Genomic DNA, 20931 nt, shown 5'->3' on the forward strand with positions numbered 1-20931 from the left:
CACACGCACACCTACACTCACTCACTCACACATACATACACACACACATACTGAACACCGCTGTGGTGGTTAGTCCGCCGCTGCATCATTTTTAGGTGAGAGGATTTTCACGTCATGGTGATGATGGTGACAACGTTGCTGCCATGTAAGTATACATTGTCCTTGAGTATAATGTGAAAGAAAGAACAGCTTATCTGCTTTTTATTCTTTTGGTGCAAATCATCTGCATGTTGGGAGGCTATGATGAATATTATCTGTACACATTTCATGTGTGTGTGTTTGTGGGTATGCAGAACATGGGTAACACTGTAGCCCTGTGTCGGCAGGCGACGGGGTGAGAAGCAGGTGATCTGTTATAGAGGGAGAGGAGAGATGAAGATGAAGGAAATAATTCTCCTGCAGAATGGAGTCATGTTTTGCGATCTATTTGTTATGTGTGCATCTATCTTTGTTCAGGGCTCTAGACTGTGAGCAAGCATTTTTTGAGAACGTGCCAGTTAAAATTTCACGTGGTTGCATTTGTTGCAAGTGCATGATGATGATTTTGGTGCTGTTTTGGATACTGCGTTAGCCATTGTGGTTGAAAGTAGTACCCTTTCTTTTTCTTTTTCACTGGCTCAGTCAGTGTCTCCCTACTCGCACTCTCCCCGGTGAAACAATCCATTTAGCTGTTACCCTGTTCCAAAGATGAAGATTATTTTTTGATGATTATTTTAAAAAAACAAAATGAAGAGAGAGAGAGGAGGAGGCTGACGGACAGGGAGACCCAACGAGTCCCGCCTCAGACACAAGTGATGATGAGAGTGCAGGTGCAGGCAGGGAGAGACCAGCTAAGCCAGTGACAAAAAAAAAAACTTTCAACCACAGTGGCTAATGCAGTACCCGTGGTTGCGGTACAAGGGCAATGTGCTGTGCTGTGTGTGTATTGTAGGCAGTGTGGCCCGTCCATGGCAGCCAACTCTAAACTTGTCACCGAGTCAACTCAGTTTAAGCTTGGAACTTTCAGCTTTGCACAAAGACAGTAAGAAACACCCCTCTCTCTCTCTCTCTCACTCTCTCTCTCTCTCTCTCACTCTCTCTCACTCTCACTCTTGATCACTCACTCATTCACTCGCTCACTCACACACACACACACACACACACACACACACACACACACACACACACACACACACACACACACAACGTCTGTCATAGTTGGCCTGGCCATCGGGAGCACAGGGAGAAATCCTGCTGCATCAGTGAGCCGGTGGATCTTGAAAATCTTTTTCTTTTCCAGCCCTCTCTGTGAGACTGTCATTCGGGGTGCGCATGACAGTGTGCTGTGACAGTGCTCACTGGCCAATCACAATATGCAAGCATATTGCAGTATGTATGTATGTATGTGTGTGTGTATATATATATATATATATATATATTCATACTATGTAGATAGATGTAGATAGATAGATATATAGATAGATAGGTAGTCGACATGCACATATGTATTATGTATGTTGTGTAGGTCCGTGCTCTATGACAAACTGCCTTTTAGGAGAATTCAGATCATCTTGTCTTGTCATTTCTCTAGATGAAAATGTTTCATTGCTCACCTCTTCACTCTGTCAGGCCATCTGTTGGCAGCATGAAGTCTGCAGTCTCTCTTCTCTGTCACACTTATTGACTGGTTCTGTCATAGCAGCAGGCTTTGCCGCCGTAACTCATCATGTGTGTTTGCTTGCGAGCTGTCTTCACTGCTTTAGCTAACTGACTGTTTTGGCATGGTGACTGAATTAATAGGGAACATTATCACCTCTCCTCCTCGATCTGTCGGCGGTCTGCTTTCCTGGCTGACTGGTTGCTTGGCTGGCTCTGTGGCTGAGTACTGTCACAGGCTTATGAATTTGGAATTTCACTGGCTGGTTAGTTGAAACATTTTCTTACTTGTCTTATCAAACTGACAGGCTCACTGGCTTGTTGTCTGGTTGCTTGACTTGTCAGTCAGTTCAGTGGACAGCCAGTTAGTCAGTGTGTGTACAAAAAAAAAAAAATTCATTCAGAGAAACCTCAGCCCAGCTAGGCAGTCAAACAACCAGTCAGCCATTTGCCTAGCCACCAAGTCATTCGGTCACTCATGCATTCATTCAGTCAGCAAATCAGTTGTTCAGTCATTCATTCAGTCAGTCAGCCACACTGTTAGACAGGCTGCCATAGGAAATTGATTGTGCCTCTGCTGGGGCTGGGATGACTGTGTGACCTCAACCATCAGCTCCACTGCACCAAGACAGCCAGACAGCTCAGAAGCAATGTCAGTCCTCTTTTCTTTCTTTCTTTCTTTCTTTCTTTTTCTTTCTTTCTTTCTTTCTTTCTTTCTTTCTTTCTTTCTTTCTTTCTTTAATCCCTTTCTAAAGTATGGAAAACACACAGGTGATGAGGCAGTCATGACAGAAGACACAGAAATGTGAACATAGACTGAAAATGGAGGAAAGAAGGAAAATTTGGAGCAAAAGAGATGAAAAAATATTTATCAGCTGTCTCATTGTCCTCTGAAACTCCACATCTTTCAAAACAATTTTAGATATCTTACCCACACATTTGATGGCATTATAGGACAGATGTAGCATCAATCCAGGAGTAAACTCATCTACTAAACTCAATACTGTATATGAGCTTTAACCAGTCCTTCACTTGTGTATTGGAAATACCAAGGTTTGCTTTTCCATGCGAAGGTACTTCATGCATATACACAGAAATATGTTTTATTAAACAATCATTAAGACAAACAACAGATAAGTACAAGAAAAACAGCCTTCAGAGAAAGTCCATACCTTGCACTGCTCTGTCATATCTCATATAGTCAGGAGAGAATCTGTTAGCGTCGCAATGCATTAAATTTTGCTGTGTCACCATCACCTCTGTGTAGCATGGCGACAAATGCAGTGGTAAAGAGACCTGACAGTTATTTTTCTACAAAAAAAAAAAAAAAGAAATCTTGAAAAGGAGACTTGAGCCAAGGACAGATGCTGTTCAGTAGTTATTTCTTCTTGTCTTTGGTAATAACAAATGACAGAGGATAATAGATGGTGCTCGGTAATGTTATAAATAGCTCATTTTGAGTTTGTAAGCCTTTCTACCAGTGGAAGAACTCTTAGAGAACACAGAGGAGAGAAAAGAAAAGGAGAGGAGAGGAGGGTGAGAGGGGTGAGTTTAGGCAGCAAGTGAGAGGGATAAGACAGTCACGCAATTTGAAGACGGTTTAAATTTAATTCTTACTCTTAATTCAGCCAAATGTTTCAAAGCCTCCATTTTTTTCTTAGAGAACTAAGGGTCTTAGGACAGAAGTTGGTCACAATAATATATATATTTTTAAGCTTCACAAAAATCTTTTAACTCAGTTATATCTGATGACGACAAATGTCAGTTCTAAAAGTCATTCCAGTCACAATTTTTTTTTTACTTAATGAAATATACCTCAGGTAGCAAGTGTTCATAAGATGTGTTGAAAGGCAGGACGTAAGCACTTGCAGGCAGTCATGTGACTTTGACAACCACTTGTGTTGATTGTAATGTCACATTGCACATTGGATCCAGCAGTAGGCATCGATGTTTTTCTAATTGATCTTATCCAGGTGAAAAGACTTTGAGTTCCACTCACCCATTATGTGAGAATCTGACAGCACAGTGTGTGCTTGTGCACATACACAAGTGTATGGCGCAGTGAGAGACAGTGACTAATAGCTTTTATCTATCTCTGTTCCTCGCCTGTCAGTCATTATATTTTTGGTGTGTTGCCTGGTGATTGGATGAAGACGTTTTTTAGAAAGTGATGTGGTCAGTGAGGACTTGTTTTCACCCTGCATGAAGTTACATGTTTTTTAGTTTCTTCTAGACAGATTTGATAGTCATTGCGTTCACTTTTGAACAACTTGATTCAAAAGCTTTCTTTCTTTCTTATTCACATCAATATGATGGGATATCAAGCCATGTTTGATTAACCTTGTTGGGCATTTTTCTCAGGCAGGCGAAAGCTATTGGAGGGGGGCTTGTTGGCAGGAGTTGCATTGACTGAGTATTTTCCATTATCGACTGAATTTTTTAAACAGACGGAGAAATCTGAATGCTGTCCATCATTTCGACAGATTGGAGCCTGTGCAGCTGCACCCCTGGTGCAGAAGGAGCGCAATCTGAGGGGTTTCCTCCTGCTGAAGCTAGTACTTGCAGGATCGGGAAATCCCACGTTCAGAGAGTCTTACGGACTTCTGATCACCTCCCTGGGAGAAATGTTCCCGAGCTAGAGGCTGTCCGAGGGTTGTGACTTTCATATTTTAATTGTAATTGTCTAATTCTGCAAAATTTAGTAGTTCATATTTGCCTGTTCAGGCGGTGTTTTAGTGCCCTCCGCTGTCACTATGAAATTTATTTTTTTTAAATTTACTTCATGTGGTTCGTGTAAAGTGACAACACGGTCAGTGTCTGTGTTGATCTTATCTCTCCATGCCCTTATAAATGCATAATCTGAGTTGTTTTTGAAAATTAAATGATGTTAAATAAGTCTCATTATCATTACAAATGAATATTAAAATCATAGAAAATAATAGATTATGATGGAATTTTTACGACCCTGTCCATCAATCCGACATCACTGAGCGATGACGCTGAGGTAATGTTTATGCAGATTAAATGGCATATTTTTTCATCACAAAACTACATTTAAGGTTCAGTGTGTTTAGACCAGCTTTTTACTGTTTGATACATATTTTTTTATATGTAAACATTTAAATTCACATCAAAATACATTTATTAATGGGTTTGGAAATAGCGGCATAAATTGCTGTTTTGCCTCAGTATTTTTTGATGCTACCACTGGGGACTACAGTATGAAATTGTTTTTTACATGTACAATGTTGCAGTGTAATGTTTGCATTTGGTTTTGCTACTACTACCTTGTTGTTTCTCCCTCTCCACTTTCGTCACTGCTCAAATTATCAAGTGAAGGAGCAGGGAGACAATATTAAAGTGGTAAATCAAGTAAAAGTGGTGATATGAGCTTGTATCATATCATCTCCAGCTCACATTTTGATGACATATCACGTATGACACTTTATAGCAACACTTACCCCGTGCCCATCTCAGGACTTAAACTAGAATGTTATGCTATTGAGTGACAGTACAAAAACACACATTTCTAACAGTTGTTTGGAATGTCAGGTATTTGTTAGAATTGAATATATCCTAATAAGTGGTAAAATGTTTGAACATGGGATGTAATTGAGGAACTATCTCTATAGTAACCAAATGTCTCTAAAATTGCAAATAAAATGGTAAATAATAGATAATAATATCAGTTTTACTGTTTGTGTAAAAGGATGGTCTGATAATCTGACAATTTGATGAAGCAGGGAATGAAAAACATTGTGTTGAGACAAAATTATGCTATTCATCTGAAGCCTGTTTTGAACAATGTCCTTTCTTCATGTTGCGTATAAGGAGGCTAAATTCACAGGTCTACTGTTACTGACTCACTTTTTTTAAAATTATTTTTGTATGTTTCCTCCTCTCCTCTCCTCCTTCTGTCTTCAGTCTCCTTCTAGCACACTTAGCCTGCATGTGTTGAATTTAATTAGACCAATAACTCCCTCATGATTTCAACAGGCTCATCTGGAGCAAGGATAGGGCCACAGGAGTTCGTTCCTTTGTTCGTTTGTTCGTTTGTACGTTTGTACGTTTGTACGTTTGTTCGTTTGTTCGTTTGTTCGTTCGTTCTTTCTTTCTTTCTTTCTTTCTTTCTTTCTTTCTTTCTTTCTTTCTTTCTTTCTTTCTTTCTCTCTTTCTTTCACCTTGCAGCAGGACTAGTGACTCAGTGACTACAAATGCATAACTGTATGTGTGCCTAAAATGTTTAGAATCTTTAATCCCTATACTTCATTCCCCCCAAAAAGAGAAAAAAAGTTGTACTGCCTTTCAGTCTTCAGAATACATAAGATGTGATCCTGATTCTCCATACTCAATCAAGATTGACAACTTGTCGCATCGTAATATGCTTATGCAGTTCTGATTTGAGTGCAGCTGCTGCTAATTCAGGAAAAAAAAAAAAAGATAAATGTTTTCTGGTGAACTAAAATGGCTACCAGTGAATCTTTTGTAAGCTCTCTTTTGTTCTGTTAACAGTTATATATGTTCTACTGCGTGCATACTACAGCCAATATTACACCATTTCAATTCCTCCTTATCTCCCTGTAGACAGCTGAATTCAAAGCCACAGTAACATCCCCGTGTCTCTTTCTATTTCTAGTCTATCTTTCTAGGCCTTATGCCGGTTGTCCTATTTTCCAGTGAAACCTGGAGCACCAGTATCACTCCTTTTCTTCCTGTGCCTGAACCAACGCTTGATCTCCTGAAACGATGACACACAAATGCATCACCATGGCCAGATGTTTTGTGAGCTATTGTAGATCGTAGATTCTCGTCCTGCACGCTCAGTGGCACCATCAGACAGATTGTTTACAGATACCACTTCCTCACATGCACATGTCAACCTCCACCCAGCACAGGATCCTAACAGACTCCAAATGTCCCTCGTAGGAAGGAGGCGAACAGGCAGAGGAGAAGTTCCAAGAGAGAAAAGGCAGATAAGCCAGGGTAGTTTATTTAAATGCAAGTAGGGAAAGTGGCAGGAATAAAAACATGCGATATGTAGAGAAGCTCTAGAAAGACTGAGAGAGACAGAATCAGATCAGATCAACAGATCGGTGGGCATTCCTCAGGAGTGATTGATGTCACACAAAGCAGATAATATAAATGTTATCTGATTCATTTTGGCCAATTCTAGCCACATTTGGTTCTTATCACTGATGTTCAGACCGAGCCTGCATTAGATTGGAACAATAGTAGACAGTTGGCACAAATTAACTTGTAATTTTGAGGATTAAGGGCTTTAGTCACCTGATCTCCAGTTAATCTGAAACCATCAATATCATTTCAAACATTTGCTTTGTTTACAACTTGAATCTGGGAAAGTCTTGCAATGCAACTATACATATCAAATCCAAACGGCTGATAACGGTCAAAGAGAGCTGAGTGTGAGAAAGGTAAAGAAAAATACAAGAGAAGGATGTTTCGCCTTCATGTTTATTTGCATTGTATGTTGTAGCTGCAAAGAGCTGGTTTATTTGAGGTTAAGGAAATGATGATGGGGTTAGAACTTAAGTGGTGTATGGTCATCAGCTTCACAGTGTCATCACATGTATAAGTCCCGTATCAAACTTGTCCTCAAGTGTAAGCAGTGTCTGCTCATGTGTGTGACAGTTGAAGAGGTTTGTCAGATGTTTAAAGTGCGTCAGTGTTTTTCAATCAATTTTATTTGGGTGGTCTGTCCCTTAGTGCTGAAAAAAATTGTTGAAAAAATAGATATATAGAATAAACTTCTATTCTATTCTATTCTATTCTATTCTATTCTATTCTATTCTATTCTTTGAAATGACAAAACAGTGAGTGCCATGCTGTTTATCTCAGATGCTATTTGACCATGCGTGCCCCTTTAGCTGCACAGGAAGGACTCCTCTAAGAAGCTGTATCATGCTTTTTGATCCCCGGGTGTTTTCCGGACACAGATTAAGCAGCTTGTCAAGCTGACAAGCAACAGAGGGCTTCCATGAAAAAGACTTTCAAATCTAGGAACAGATGAGTAATCTGAGGCCAGGAACCTGGCCCACAGGGAAACACATGGAAGAGGATGGGGGTCAAACACATTTAGTTTTTAACAATTGGGTTTCACGCATATGCAAATATTAGGGCCAGTGCCTGTGCTCTCATGTATGACTGTGCACATTTCTTTTTCTGTGACATTTACGGAGACAAGAGCATCACTTAAGTCCTTCCCTGTCCTTTCACTATGTTTTACTGTAGATAACCTCTTCTGAAAGCTGAACAACAAACCTCATGTGGCAGAAATAGCACGACTGAAACAAAATTAACTTCTGACATAAACCTCTTTTTATATGAACATCTGTATAAATGCTAGGATTAGTCCAAGCTTTAGTGGTATTACTGATTTAAGAAATACAAAATTTCAGAAACTGTCTATTCACATGCTCTTTTGAGTTGTCAGGGCCATAGGTATGCCATTATGTCATGAGATGTAACCCAAAACCTGAACATACAACTCTAAATCCGCGGTCTATGCCTCATTACACACAAGCTTCAAGCATTCAACCTTGAAAATGATGATGACTCGGTATGTTTTTCAGGACCTTTCTTGGTTAGAAACCCTCTCAGGCAAGTGTCAGACTCAGTGCCATTACTACACTGTGAGCCATATTACATGTGGACTGCACCATGTGTCATACTGTGTGTGGATTAGTAAAATCCCCACAAGCACATTTGTCATCCACTTGTTTGATGCATTATTCCCTGAGGGTAGTGAATCTGGTCGTGAAACAGATTAAAACAGACTCACTCTAGGTTCAACTAGGTTCAAGTGGGTACGGTTATGGTTAAAAAAAAGGCTGTGAAGGTGTAACCATTACAAACAGAACAAGTGAAGAGTTTGACCCTACTACAGTTTTCCTGTTCTGTGTACACAGTCTTTTAACTAGAGTCTACCAGGTATTATGTTTTTCTGGGAATGTTCATGAAGGCTGTTTAATATGTAATCTTGTCCTGTAGGCTTGGGTGGGGCAGTTTAATTTAACCTCTAATAAAGAAACAAGTCTTACAGTCCAAAGCCACAGCAGCACTGTGAGTGTATACTTAGTGCTTTGAGCAAAATAGTTATGTCATCATGCAAATGAATGTCAGTACAAAATACAAAATTTTGCACCAATCCATTGAGTAGGTGAGTCGGGAAATCACCAAACTCATTATAATTCATCTACTGTTCTACTGTTGAGATATTTCAGTCTGGACGTAAGAGGTGGACCAACCAACTGACATGTTAGACATAGTGTAGCTAAAAAAAAAAAAAAACCTACAGTAGCTGTGGCTTGTCCACCTTAAATAAAAATTGATCTACATATATATTTTATCACATTGCATTATGTTAGAGGACATAGCACAGAGCCCTGTCTGTTTGGCTCCTTTGAACAAAAGTTAAATATCTTGCGTATTTCCCTGTACATGTCGTGTGCTTGGCTTGGTGTGTGATCGTGTCATTGTTTGTAGCCTTGTGTCTAGTTACAGAAGTTACAGGACCAGACTTCACCTGGTAGAATGACTGATGCCCTCGATGTTTTCTTTTCCATAGAGAAGAACATAAAGTCATTGTTAATTATAGTCTTTCTGAAAAGAGAGACACTCTTAAGCTTCTAGTTTCTAATATCTGTAATTCCTTTCATTGCTGTTTATTCTTTCTGCCACTCACAATCCACACCCTCTTAATTAAAAAAGAATCCAATTAAACTGAAGGATAGCAAAGCTTTATAGAAAAACATTAAATAAAGTGAAATTTGTTTCACTCCTCCTACCTTATAATTTACCAGGGTTCCACTCCCCTGAGTTCCTGTTCAAGGTGATTGACAGCAAGGCGCCATGATCCGCAGGAATCAGGCTGGGAGTCTAGTGTAATTGGAGAATTTATCAGAAGAGAGCAAAACTGCTCCTACTTTACAGGATGATCTCATGCAGAGGCAAAACCACAGCCTGTTAAAGCACCAGAGCATCTTCACCAATATTAAGCAAACGCCATACCACTATTTATTATTAGTTAATTATAGACAACATTTGGGTTAGCTGGTTTTTCATTAATTATAACCATAAGTGTTTTTTCATGCTTTATCTGCTTGTTATATTTCAATTTGCCAGGCAATAAAATGCCAGTATTGATTTTGTTACAGTTCCTAATGTGCTTCCACACCACTGCTCCAGGCAGGATTACACTTTACATCTCCGCATCTCCCTCCACAGCCTGACAATGTCGCTTACGTTGTATAATGCCATTTGCACGCTAAGTACAACCTGGATAAAATATTCAGGTAGGAGAACAGAAAGAAGGACAGGACAAAAAAAGGCAGTCATTTGTTGCAAATTATCAAAGAATGAAGCACTGTTAATGAAAAGACGTTCCCCTGAAAGAAGAACGTGAATGAGAGTGAGCAGGCAGTTGAATATGAAAACATGGACCAAGGTGAGAGGAAAGGTAACATGTGCACACCAGCCAGAATAGATGTGCGTGCTGCAGAGGCAGAACAGCAAGAAGAGGCAGGTGGAAGTCAGGAAGAGAGTGAGGGAGAGATGGAGTCGCCCACAGTGGCACACCTTAACATATTATTGAGCCACTACTTGAGCCTTTTAGGAGAGAGGAGATGTTTTTCATAGATGTGACTGATGGGGTCCATTAGGGTTTCTCTGTTTGGACCAAAGGCTCATATCACTGTGCCATCCTCTGTCCTCTAACCCAGTCATCTCACAGCTATAGCATATCATCACCAGCTCTCACTTTCTCGCCTCTCAATCTCACTCTGCGGTAGCACACTGCAACCCCTGCAGCTATCGGGGTTGCCTGGCCAACTGCTTATCTTCAAAAGCCCTTCACAATTTATAACCTGACATAGGCTAAGCACACATACAGTTTACATGCAAGTATGTAATGTGTGTGTGTATGTATGTGTGCGTGCCTCCTTTCTCTGACTCATCTCTCTCTGTTTTTTCCTCTCGGCTTTATCTTCTCTTCAGCTTGATATGAGTTGGAGCTGCAGTTTTTTCCGAGCTCCTGCATTGGTTTCTAAAATAACCCTTTTTCTTCGTCAGACTCTGTCTGCTGCGCTTAGTTAGCATGACAGCTGCTTTCGACCCAATTAGAGAGCACTGATGGTGGCTGAAAGGAGGCTCTTCGTGTGGTTGTTATATAACAATTCACCTCAGAGACGATGTCAGTTAAACGTGTCTTCCTCATCCTCTCTGGTTGTGTGAGTGTGTGTGCACTTGGATATTGCAATGCCGTATTGCAGTGCAGCTGCTATCTAATGTGCGCATGTACGTGTGTTAGGGGATTCCCTGAACATTGTTCACCAGTCAGTTTCACAAATGATTAACTGCTGAAACTAGCAGTGTAGTAGAGGTTATATGTTTACACAGTAAAACCACTTTGTTTTCGAGTTCATTGAGTTGTTTATGTGACTTCTCAAGCAGCACTGTTATAGGTGCTTGCACTGTTATGTTGTCATTAAATCATGCACAAAGCCTCTCAAACTTAGAAAGCAAGAACCAATCAGCTAACTCGCTTACTTAATCAGCAACTGTATTTAACGGTATTTGTTGTAATTTACAGGAAGTAGATACACTATCATCACACTGTCATCAACACATTTACCTTTGTAAAGCTAATAGTGTTACATTTTTTGAAACTATGGCAGTGAGTTGTTGGTGTGTTCCTTTCTGAGGCTGAAGTTTTCCACTGGTGTTGCATCGATTGCATCACATTTTAAGGCGTTCTTGTAATTTGGTCCCCTATACATGAGCACCTTCTTTAAAAAAAAAAAAAAAAAAAAAAAAAAAAAAAAATCTGATCTGTGCTTTTGAACATGTTTTTTAAAGAAACACTTAATGTCATGATACAAACCTGTGAGCATTAGTAAACCTGTCATCTGAAGTTGTGAAGTGATACTTTCGGAGGTGCAGGTGTGCAGAGCAGCTCCATCGTCATTAAATTCTCCTGCACTATTTTTTGTGACAGGCAGGGGGGGCTATATGCCAGTGCTGCTGCTGGTGGTGATGGCGCAGTGGGCACAGCTCATACCTCAGCTCTGCCTCACTGTGCTCAAGGACATTTTGAGACAGACACACATGGAGAATGTGCATGGCTTCACTGTGGAGGACAGCAAACTACTGACTACTTGTCAGATCAGGAACTTTTCATCATAGGGAAAGCAACAACTGCTCTAGAGCACAGTTTTTTCATTATCACTTGTTCTTTATAGTTACAGAGCAGAACTGAGAGACCTAGCAGACAAATCACTAGGCGTGATACAGACAGATATTCAAAATTATGTAAGGGTAAAATCGACATTAAAATAGTATAATATATTGCACATGACAGTTTTAATGTGTCGATTTCTAACAAGTCTGTTTTAAAGGTGAATAGAAGAAGAGAGACTGATGATGATGATGATATCATCAAGACTGAATTACAGTAAAGAGTTGCTTAATGGGACTTTTTGCTTAACAGCACTGTAGACTATAGCCTCAAAAGTGATGCTTACTGTTGCCCTGAAATCAAATCTTCAATCCATCAGAGCCTCAAATACCAATGGAAAATATTTATGATAGGAAGGCCTCTTTTATTAATACAGGAATTGTGTATATTTGTTTTTAGAAATGATTGACTCCGTCTGCCAGTCTGTGATGCACTTAAGAAAATACAGTGCCCTCGTAACAACAGTGTAATAGAATAGGGTTTGCAGGGTTTGCTCAGTGGCAGTGGAGCACATGGTTTTTGTGTTTTATGTGCACCTACTAAAAATTAACCATTTAAATGAAAAAAGCAACAATCTGAAAGTCTGGCAAAGACATTAATAGATGGTTAAACACCTTGAGTTGAACAAAATAAAGGCCAAAAAGTAACAACTACATATTGTGTTGAAAATTCTTGTCTGTTAAAGATGTTATGTTATAGTAGCTGTAATAGATCCTTCTGTGGTTTTTCAGTAGATCGTCATAAGGCAAACACTGTACAGTATGTTGGTCAGATGGTCTGAGCATCTGGCCATGAAGCTTCATGTTTTTAATGTGGATCCCATATGGTGCTCAAGTTCATAAAGTCCAATTAAGTGTCCTCGCACTTTAGGTAAAAAGCTGTTAATTATTTCAAAAGCTGCACTTTCTCCTTGAGTGATGTGTTACTCATTACTCACTGTCAAGCCATAGTGAGCATGCCAACAATTATGCGGACAGATTAGCAAATAGAAAGGGAGGCAGACAGAAGAGTAGCACAAAAAGAAAGTGTTTAGTCAGGTCCAGAGAGACAGTTGGCAAGAAGACATCTTAGGGCTTCAGGGGGCAGTATATAGACAGACAGGTACGAAAACCGAATTGGGAATGGTGGTGGTGGTAGTAGTAGTGGTGGAAATGTTGAAGCAAAAAGCTCAATATCCCTAGCACTTACGGAAATTGCTCCTTTGATCTTCAAATTATTTAACAGCAAATAAGAACCATTTTGACACACTGCCTTTTTTCAGGATTTATGTGAATGCATACAAAACATCAACAATAGCTGTACAGCTGCCCTCCTTTTCTAGAAAGAAGAAATCAATTCTACGTAGATGGTAGTGTGTAGGGTAACTTTGTGTGTGTGTGTGTGTGTGTGTGTGTGTGTGTGTTCACATTCTATAAAAAGGACATCATTTGCTTTGAAGTCTCTTGTTTTCTGCCCTCTCCGCTACCCTTACTAAGCTGTCCCCTCTTTATTCTGTAATTCTGTATCCTTTGCTATCCACATCCTCCCTCTCTCCCCTTCCTCTCTCTTCTCTCCTCATTTCCTTACCTCCCACATCTCAATCTCTCCCACTCCTGCGCATGTCATCGTAATTTAAACATAGGCAGCTGCATGCCAGCAGAATATAATACCGCCACCACCAGCCATTTACATCACCAACCTGATAATGTGAAGCTGGAAATATACAGCCTTGCATGGTCGATGACGAACAGATGTTGTGGAGGGAGCAGCACTGACATCCTGTGTTAAATTAGTCATGTAATACCGCATTGCTATTCTCAATTATATTCTTATTTCAAACAGCTTTTCCTGATTTGTTTTAAATTAATTTATGTCTTTAAGCTTGTTTGCCGTTATAAATTATAGCGGATACGAATGGACAGATAATTTTTTTCATGTTTGGAATAATGGTGATGTGTCTTGGCATCTAATTATGCATTTATTTTGTCTTCTGTGAACAGAAACATAATTGGTTTGCAGATATGCTGACAATCGGTGCTTCTGTGTCATGTCAGCTCAGATTTGCAACAACAACCCAGATCGTCTAGGCAGCTGTTTTCAGTTCAGTATTTACAGTAACCCGATTCTTGTTGCTTTCTATTTTGTTTCCACTTATCTGACTGATTTAATTGATTAGCTGGCAAAAGACAAGTAAGTAAGATAGAAAACCAGTACAACCCTTGGTGTCGATGTACAGTGCAGGTACACAGGATAAGTGGTGATGGTGGTAGTGTCTCTCTCTTGCAGGTGGTCCATCTGGTGCAAAAGAGAATTACCTGTGTGATGTAGTTTCTCTCCTCAGCCAGCCACTTGATTAACCATTCAGGCACACACATACACACACATACACGCACGTACACACATATAATTTCCTGGGAGAGCATTTGTTTGCTTTCATTTGACGGTTTTGGAGGATCTGGCCGGCACAGATGTCTGCCTTGGCACGCAGAGAATACCGCCAACATTGATTGGACCTGATCGGCAAGCGAAGGAGGGGGACAGCAAAAAAACATTGGAGAAAAAACAGAGAGGAAGATGTAGTCCTGCCCCATGCTGTTCTTTTTTGTTTAAGAAATGGAGAAACTATCCAAAACCCAAGTAAGGTGGAATATGTAATGTTTCATTATTAATATAATCTGTAGGTGGGAAAAAAAAAACAGCCTTAGTGGGAAATGCGCTCCTTAATCTGCTTTACAGAAATGTTTAGCAGGTTTAGTAGGTCACACCTGTCTCACCTGACATTGCCAATGCTGTCTAACTTTGTCACTTTATTAAAGCCTGGCGCTCATTAACAGACTGGACTTTGTGCCTGTGGAGTTACAGATGTGTATTCACATGTTGGCAGGGTCTCTCACCACCCTGCTGTGGCAAGGTCACCGCCACTGTTCCCGAGCACACAATTGTTTCTGGTACTAGTCCCATCTGCACAGGGGCGGAGCTAGACTCTCAGCACAGAGGGGGCGGAGCATTTTCCAGGGGCCCTTCTGATAAAGTCATTTAAAAATAAAAATAAAAAACTGTAAAATTACAGATATATCCTATTAATAAACGATTGATTAATTAAATTATCACTTACTGAGCCAAACAAGCCAATGTCTAAGAAAAGATACAGTGAAGCCACTTTGTCAGACAAGCTTGTTCTGAACAACAACAACAACAACAACAACATAAAGGTTTTTACAACGGGAAATTGTTTTTACAACATACATAATACATTAATGTTCATGTGACCTGGCCAATTCATGATTTAAGATTTTTACTGCGTGCCAGCAACAAGGTGAACTAAGTTCTAACACAAAAGTATTTTGTGCATTATCTTTCTCTGCACCAATCACAAGGAATGTTTTTTAGTGTAACAAAACTAACTCAACAACAATGGAGCTTTCATCTCTTGGCTGGTTTCACTTTTCATTTACCTCATACTCGACATGTCAAGATTATGTATTGATTAGATTCGATTACTCTTGGTATATAAAGCAGGCATTTTACGCATTGGAATTTGGTTTTGGTGTGATATGTAAAGAACAGGTGAACCTCTCAAGGGCAGAAAGAGTGAATGACCAAATTACTCAATGTATGAATTTGTAGTTTGAGTGACCTTCCTTTGCTATCAGTGTAGATGTTCTGGCTGACTTTACTCCTTTGTCTGATTTTAACTGAATATGATCTTCATTGCTGTGTTATGACCCCTCATAGAGGAATTCTTTGCAGTATTTATAAGGTGCATGTCAGATTACAGTAAGACAGTAAAGCCAGAGAGTTTTTATGCTGTAGTGCTGATCTACTGATGCGTTCAACTTGATGCAGTGCAGTGGCACTTTGTTTCCAGGTTTCCCCATGAGTGGTTGGGTGGTATTGAAGGGAAGCTGTGAGCCAGTGGTTTACTTTGGAATAATAATTAATATTAATAATGAACCTTATTTAGAGCCCTCTGCTGAGGAAGTAATCAATGTGTGTCATGCTGGGTCACTGATATTATTGAATGAATTGGAGGCAAACATATAACTCACTAGTGACAGATGAAAAGTGTTTTGTTCACTGTATTGCAATATTAAATGTTTGTTTCTCCTATTGTCAACAGATCTCATGGAAAGACTTACAATGAATTGATACTATTAACAAGTATTGCTTGTGTTGTTTAATTTTCCATAGACGTCTATTGTTTTCCAAACACTATTAAAACACAACAGTAAGCCACACCATTGCATTAAGCGACATCTCTACAGACAGGGTAGGGAAGCCAGAAAGTATTGACGGATGGGTTAATTAACTGCTGGTTGATAAGTCCATCTTTTTAGAGGACTTGTTTGTAATGCAAAATTCAAAATTTTTGTCGTTGATGTAAACCAGTTACAAACTTTGCACCTTAATCCAGTACATTGCAGTCTACCACCTCAACGCTGCACAGGTCTTCCTTCTAGACTGAGGGCGGGATGCATTGGGGTGAAATCATCAACGCAAGGCATTACAAGACAAAAGGCAGAGAGGAATGTATCATCATATTGTCTGCATAAGAGAGGTCACTTACTGTAGAATTCAAGAGAACTAGTGGCGAGATAGCAGCAGCAGCTCCACAGCTCGCTCAGCCCATCCTCCCTGTGACAGTGCAGCGTTACGTGCTGCCTCTCCGCTTTGTCGTCAGAGCAGCCCCAGCCTCCCACCCGCACACAGCTCCTCTCCGCTCTGCACCAGAAAAGGAGCATCCTTTTCTCTGCGCCCTCCCTCTCTTTCGTGTCCTCTCTCTCTCTCTCTCTCTCTGTCTCTCTCTCTCCCTCCCTCTCCCTCTCTCTGTCTCTCTGTCAGTTGGTGTGTCCTCAGAATGAGGTTAGCAGCACCAGTAGCAGCAGCAGTAGATCGAGACAGCAGAGCCACAGTCACTGCAGCAGCCAGGAGAGGCTGTTCTTCAGCTGTGCAGCATCTACCGCTGCATTCACCCCTGCCCTGAGAACGCAACACTCATCCTTGCGCTCTCTCTGTGTCTCTCCCTCCTCCTCCTTCACCTTCTTTGAATTCATCTCGTGAATTCGTCTCTCTCTCGCTCTCGCTCTCGCTCTCTCTCTCTCTCTCTCTCCCTCTATCTCCCCCTCTCTCTCTCTCTGTAGCAGTGATGGGGAAGACCACCATGTAGAGACAGAGAGGCAGCGGAGGCAACAGAATAGCAGCAATGGGAAGCCACACATGGAGCGGGTCTGGACTGCAGCCGTGGTGAGCCTGAGACTAACAGGACTTGCAACCACCATCATTGCCCTTCTCAGGACCTGACCACTGGGGCTGTCCAACGCTCACCTGGATGCTCCCCACTTGTGTTTCATCATCCCCTCCTCTCCTTGCTCTCTGCTGCTATTTCTCCTCTTCTGTTTCTTCTCTTTGATGGTTTTTAGTCTGCTGATATCTGACAGTCCTCTCCTGAAACAGAGAAGCTGCTCATCGATTTATCCCCTTGGATTTTTTCCCCCTTTTTAATCTCTCTGTCTGCCTACTTCACCTACAAGTGGCATTCTTTTTTTCCCCTTTTTTGGTTGTTGTTGCCTGCTTGATACCTATTTTGGAATTTTTTGGATGAGACTGAGCTCACCTCTCTCTTGTGCAAGCTTTTTGATTGATCTATAAGCAATAACAAACACTAATCTAACTGACTTGACTAGCTGACATCATGGGGGACATGTCCAACAGCGATTTTTATGCCAAGAACCAAAGAAACGAGGGCAACCATGCGGCAGGCTTCGGCTGCTCGGTCATGGATCTGCGCTCGTTGATGGAGCTGCGTGGCACAGAGGCGGTGGTCAAGCTCCAGGAGGACTACGGGGGCGTAGAGGGACTGTGCAAACGACTGAAAACCTCACCCACAGAAGGTGAGTCCCCATGCTTGTCTGTCTCTGTGTGTGTGTGTGTGTGTGTGTGTGTGTGTGTGTGTGTCTGTGTGTGTGTGTGTGTGTGTGTGTCTGTGTGTGTGTCTGTGTGTGTGTGTGCGCGCGTGCGTGGGTGTGTGTTTGAATATGTGTGCACTGGTGGGTATTGTATGAAGGACTTAATCTTGAAGAATGTGTTCTGCTACTTAATATTGAGCTGCTCATGACATTGATGATAGATTTTCTGTTGGTTTGGATATTGATCATTATTAACCGGGTACACCTGCTTCATTTGATTAAAAAAAACCTAATGGTAAAAGCACAGACATGCAGAAACCTTGTAAAGCACCTGGAGAAATGCGTAAGCACAGCATCGCAGCAGCAGACAGGGGAGGGAGTCCCGTTTGAGGGGGACTAATGAAAATTCTTCACAGCCAGCTAGTGTTAGACCTATTTAGTATGCATAGAAATCTCTCCGGACAGTTTAGCCCCCTCACTCCCCCTCCCCCACACAAACACCCGCACCCCACCCGCCCACCTTCCCTTGTCATTCACCCATCCCGTCAGCCAATCAGCCGTAGCCTTATTAAGGAACAGGTCTCTGGGGCAACACGGTAGAGGTTTTGGCCACGTTGAATGTGCTGTGGCGTCTGCAAATACGGACTGGGTATGAGTGGAATGAGAAAGCAAAAAACACAACTCTATACCTTTTTCCGATGTATTTATTTTCTGTTTAGTTATAAACGCAGTAAATATTTCCTTTGTGCAGTATAAATACTACATTTCTACTTTTTTTTTTTTATCCTAACTAGCGCAGGTTAGTATGTACTTTTTTATTTTTCTGCACAGATATTCATTAAAAAACAGGAAATACATAACACTATAACATATGGTGATGAAAGCCCATTCAATTATCACAGAATCCCTTTATATGCATTTTGTATCACATAGCAATTCAAATATGTAGTCATGCACTTATTTAAATGCGTCACCTCATACTCTGTCCATATATTGCATTAAAGTAGGATTTTTTTGTTGCTTCTTCCTTAACTAGAGCAACAGTAAAGCAGCAGTGCAGCAAGCAAATAAAACTGAACCTCTCTAGTGGCTACATATGTGTATTTAATATTTATAGCAGTGTTGAAATCATCCACCTACCCTGACGTCGGGATCATTGATCAGTATTCATGTAGTGTCACCTGTGTGACATCAGAGGTAACCTGTAACCTTATAGACTGATAGTCACAGAAGATTGTGTTTCCTGGTCTTGTCATCCAACAGCACTGCTGTCAGCTGGTGGTAAAACCTGCGGCAAGATAACAGCAGAGTAAATGAGATCAGTTCAAAAAAAATCTTTCCAGTCACAGAGTTGAATAAAGATTAAAATAAAAGCACTGGTGAACACTGTCTGACACGGGATGAGATATATTTTGCTCATCACCATATTGGCAACATAGTGAAACAATGCCTGCAGTGATACAGCAATACTGAAATGAAACTGAATTTGGACTAGCAATAAAATTATCATAACAGATATAAAATTATAATTTAATTTTCCCATTCTCATGAGCATCCTGATTAGATACAAGAACATTACATTTTATCAGTGCGCTAAACACTAACGCAGGATCACGGCCTGCAGACTTGTAATAAAGCCAAAATTAAAATAATTGAACTTCTCAAATAGAAATAAGAATATTGTAATTATTAACATACTTTCTGTCACTGGTAATCTGATTTGTTGAATCTGTCATTTCGTCAGTGCTGTCTACAACACTTTCGCTGACACTGAGGGGATAGTACATTACGTACTTTGTTATCTTAGAAGCAAAAGCGATAAATAGTACATGAACATTTTTTTGTTATAGGCTGAGTCATAATATTACACCTCATTAAGAACATTGAAAATTTTGGTATGAAATGTTTGTCAATGCATTTTCATATTTCAAAGTAAGACTTCAATGCTAAGACTCTCTGCGACAGTGTAAAATTACAGTTCTTCCTTCCTGTGTTGTCCTGTGGGTAAAACAATTATAAAAAGAGAAAAAAGAAGAAAGAAGAAAAGGAAAAGGGGAAAAAAAACATGGCTCTAAGGAGCAGTTCGAAATGCATGTAAATGCAATAACATGCCATCTAGATTGTTCAAAACACTACAATCTCTAATGTGTGTGAGCCATTAATTATTTTCAAATTATTTTCAATGTATTTAATTTACGCAGCACTCGCACATACACGTCAGAGGCTTCGACAGATGCTTCTCATTCACTTCGAATGGGGTGATCTCATGTCAAGCTGCATTGTGGTTCCATTGCTTGCGTTGCTTGTGGTAGAAGTTGAGAAAGGTTCAACTTTTCAAGTGGCAGCGCAGGCACCAACCAATAAATTCACGTTTATGCAAATATCCCAAGAGAGCAGGATGGTTGCAGGTGGCATTCAACCGCAAAATGGAGCAAAGGTTGATTATTGTGATGGGGAGTCACCTTGTTCTCTATGATCAGAATTCATTTATTATTTAGGGACACAAACCAGAGTAATCAAGCCTGGAGAGAGGTGGCAGAGGCAGTTGGTGAATCTGGGATGTTTTCGTATGTTTGTAGAGTTTATTTCCAGTGTACGTCCCTTTAGCATTGCATGGACAGCTGGTTATGTTGTGTGTCCCAAGCGGGAAACTGTGATTGGTTGTTGTCACTATGACTATTGCACCAGCACCAAGCATCAGGCGCGCCCACCACAAAGCATTAACGCAACATGCAAGGGTGAGCGCTTTGTTACCGGATAAACTATATGTTGTGTGTCTCATGCAGTTTGGATAAACGAGGTGCTTCTATATCATGTTTGTAAATCCATTGAACAAGCCGCTGTATTTTGGTTAAGATCTTAGTACTAACAAGCTGGAGGCCCCTCTTCTCTCTCATCATTATTAATTGTTATAATGAATTATTTTATCTCTCACTGGAACACTAAGTGGAAACTGAGTAATGGTATCTGGTGCATCTATTTGCATTAGTGATCCCAGGTGTTTCTATGTTTATGCTGTGTGGGTCCCCCTGTGTGCTGTGTGATTGCTCCATAGAACATATGTTACCTCAGAAATATGATCATGGTAATTATCCTTGGAGGTATTCTGTATTGCTTGCTGTCATCATGTGTGGTGTGTGTAATGTGTATGTGTCCCAG

The 20931-nt window shown here is 40.5% G+C and overlaps 1 protein-coding gene across 6 annotated transcripts in view; it reads left to right on the forward strand.

The window, feature by feature from the left end:
- atp2b2 (ATPase plasma membrane Ca2+ transporting 2) overlaps positions 1-20931 on the forward strand; it is a 112581-nt gene that overhangs the window by 24314 nt on the left and 67336 nt on the right. For 4 of the 6 annotated variants that reach the window (XM_087179444.1, XM_087179441.1, XM_087179443.1 and 1 more), the window contains exon 1: positions 16573-17757. In XM_087179444.1, coding sequence (XP_087035570.1) covers positions 17559-17757 — 199 coding nt within the window. In that variant the 5' untranslated portion in view covers positions 16573-17558. Of the gene's footprint in view, positions 1-6; positions 146-16572; positions 17758-20931 lie in introns of those variants that run through there. The other 2 variants (XM_023426803.2, XM_087179442.1) reach the window with 2 other exon arrangements.

The sequence above is a fragment of the Seriola lalandi genome, unplaced genomic scaffold (genome assembly GCF_002814215.2).
Source record: "Seriola lalandi dorsalis isolate HSWRI2012SDOR001 ecotype SW California unplaced genomic scaffold, Sedor1 jcf7180002054840, whole genome shotgun sequence".
Lineage (NCBI taxonomy): Eukaryota > Metazoa > Chordata > Actinopteri > Carangiformes > Carangidae > Seriola > Seriola lalandi.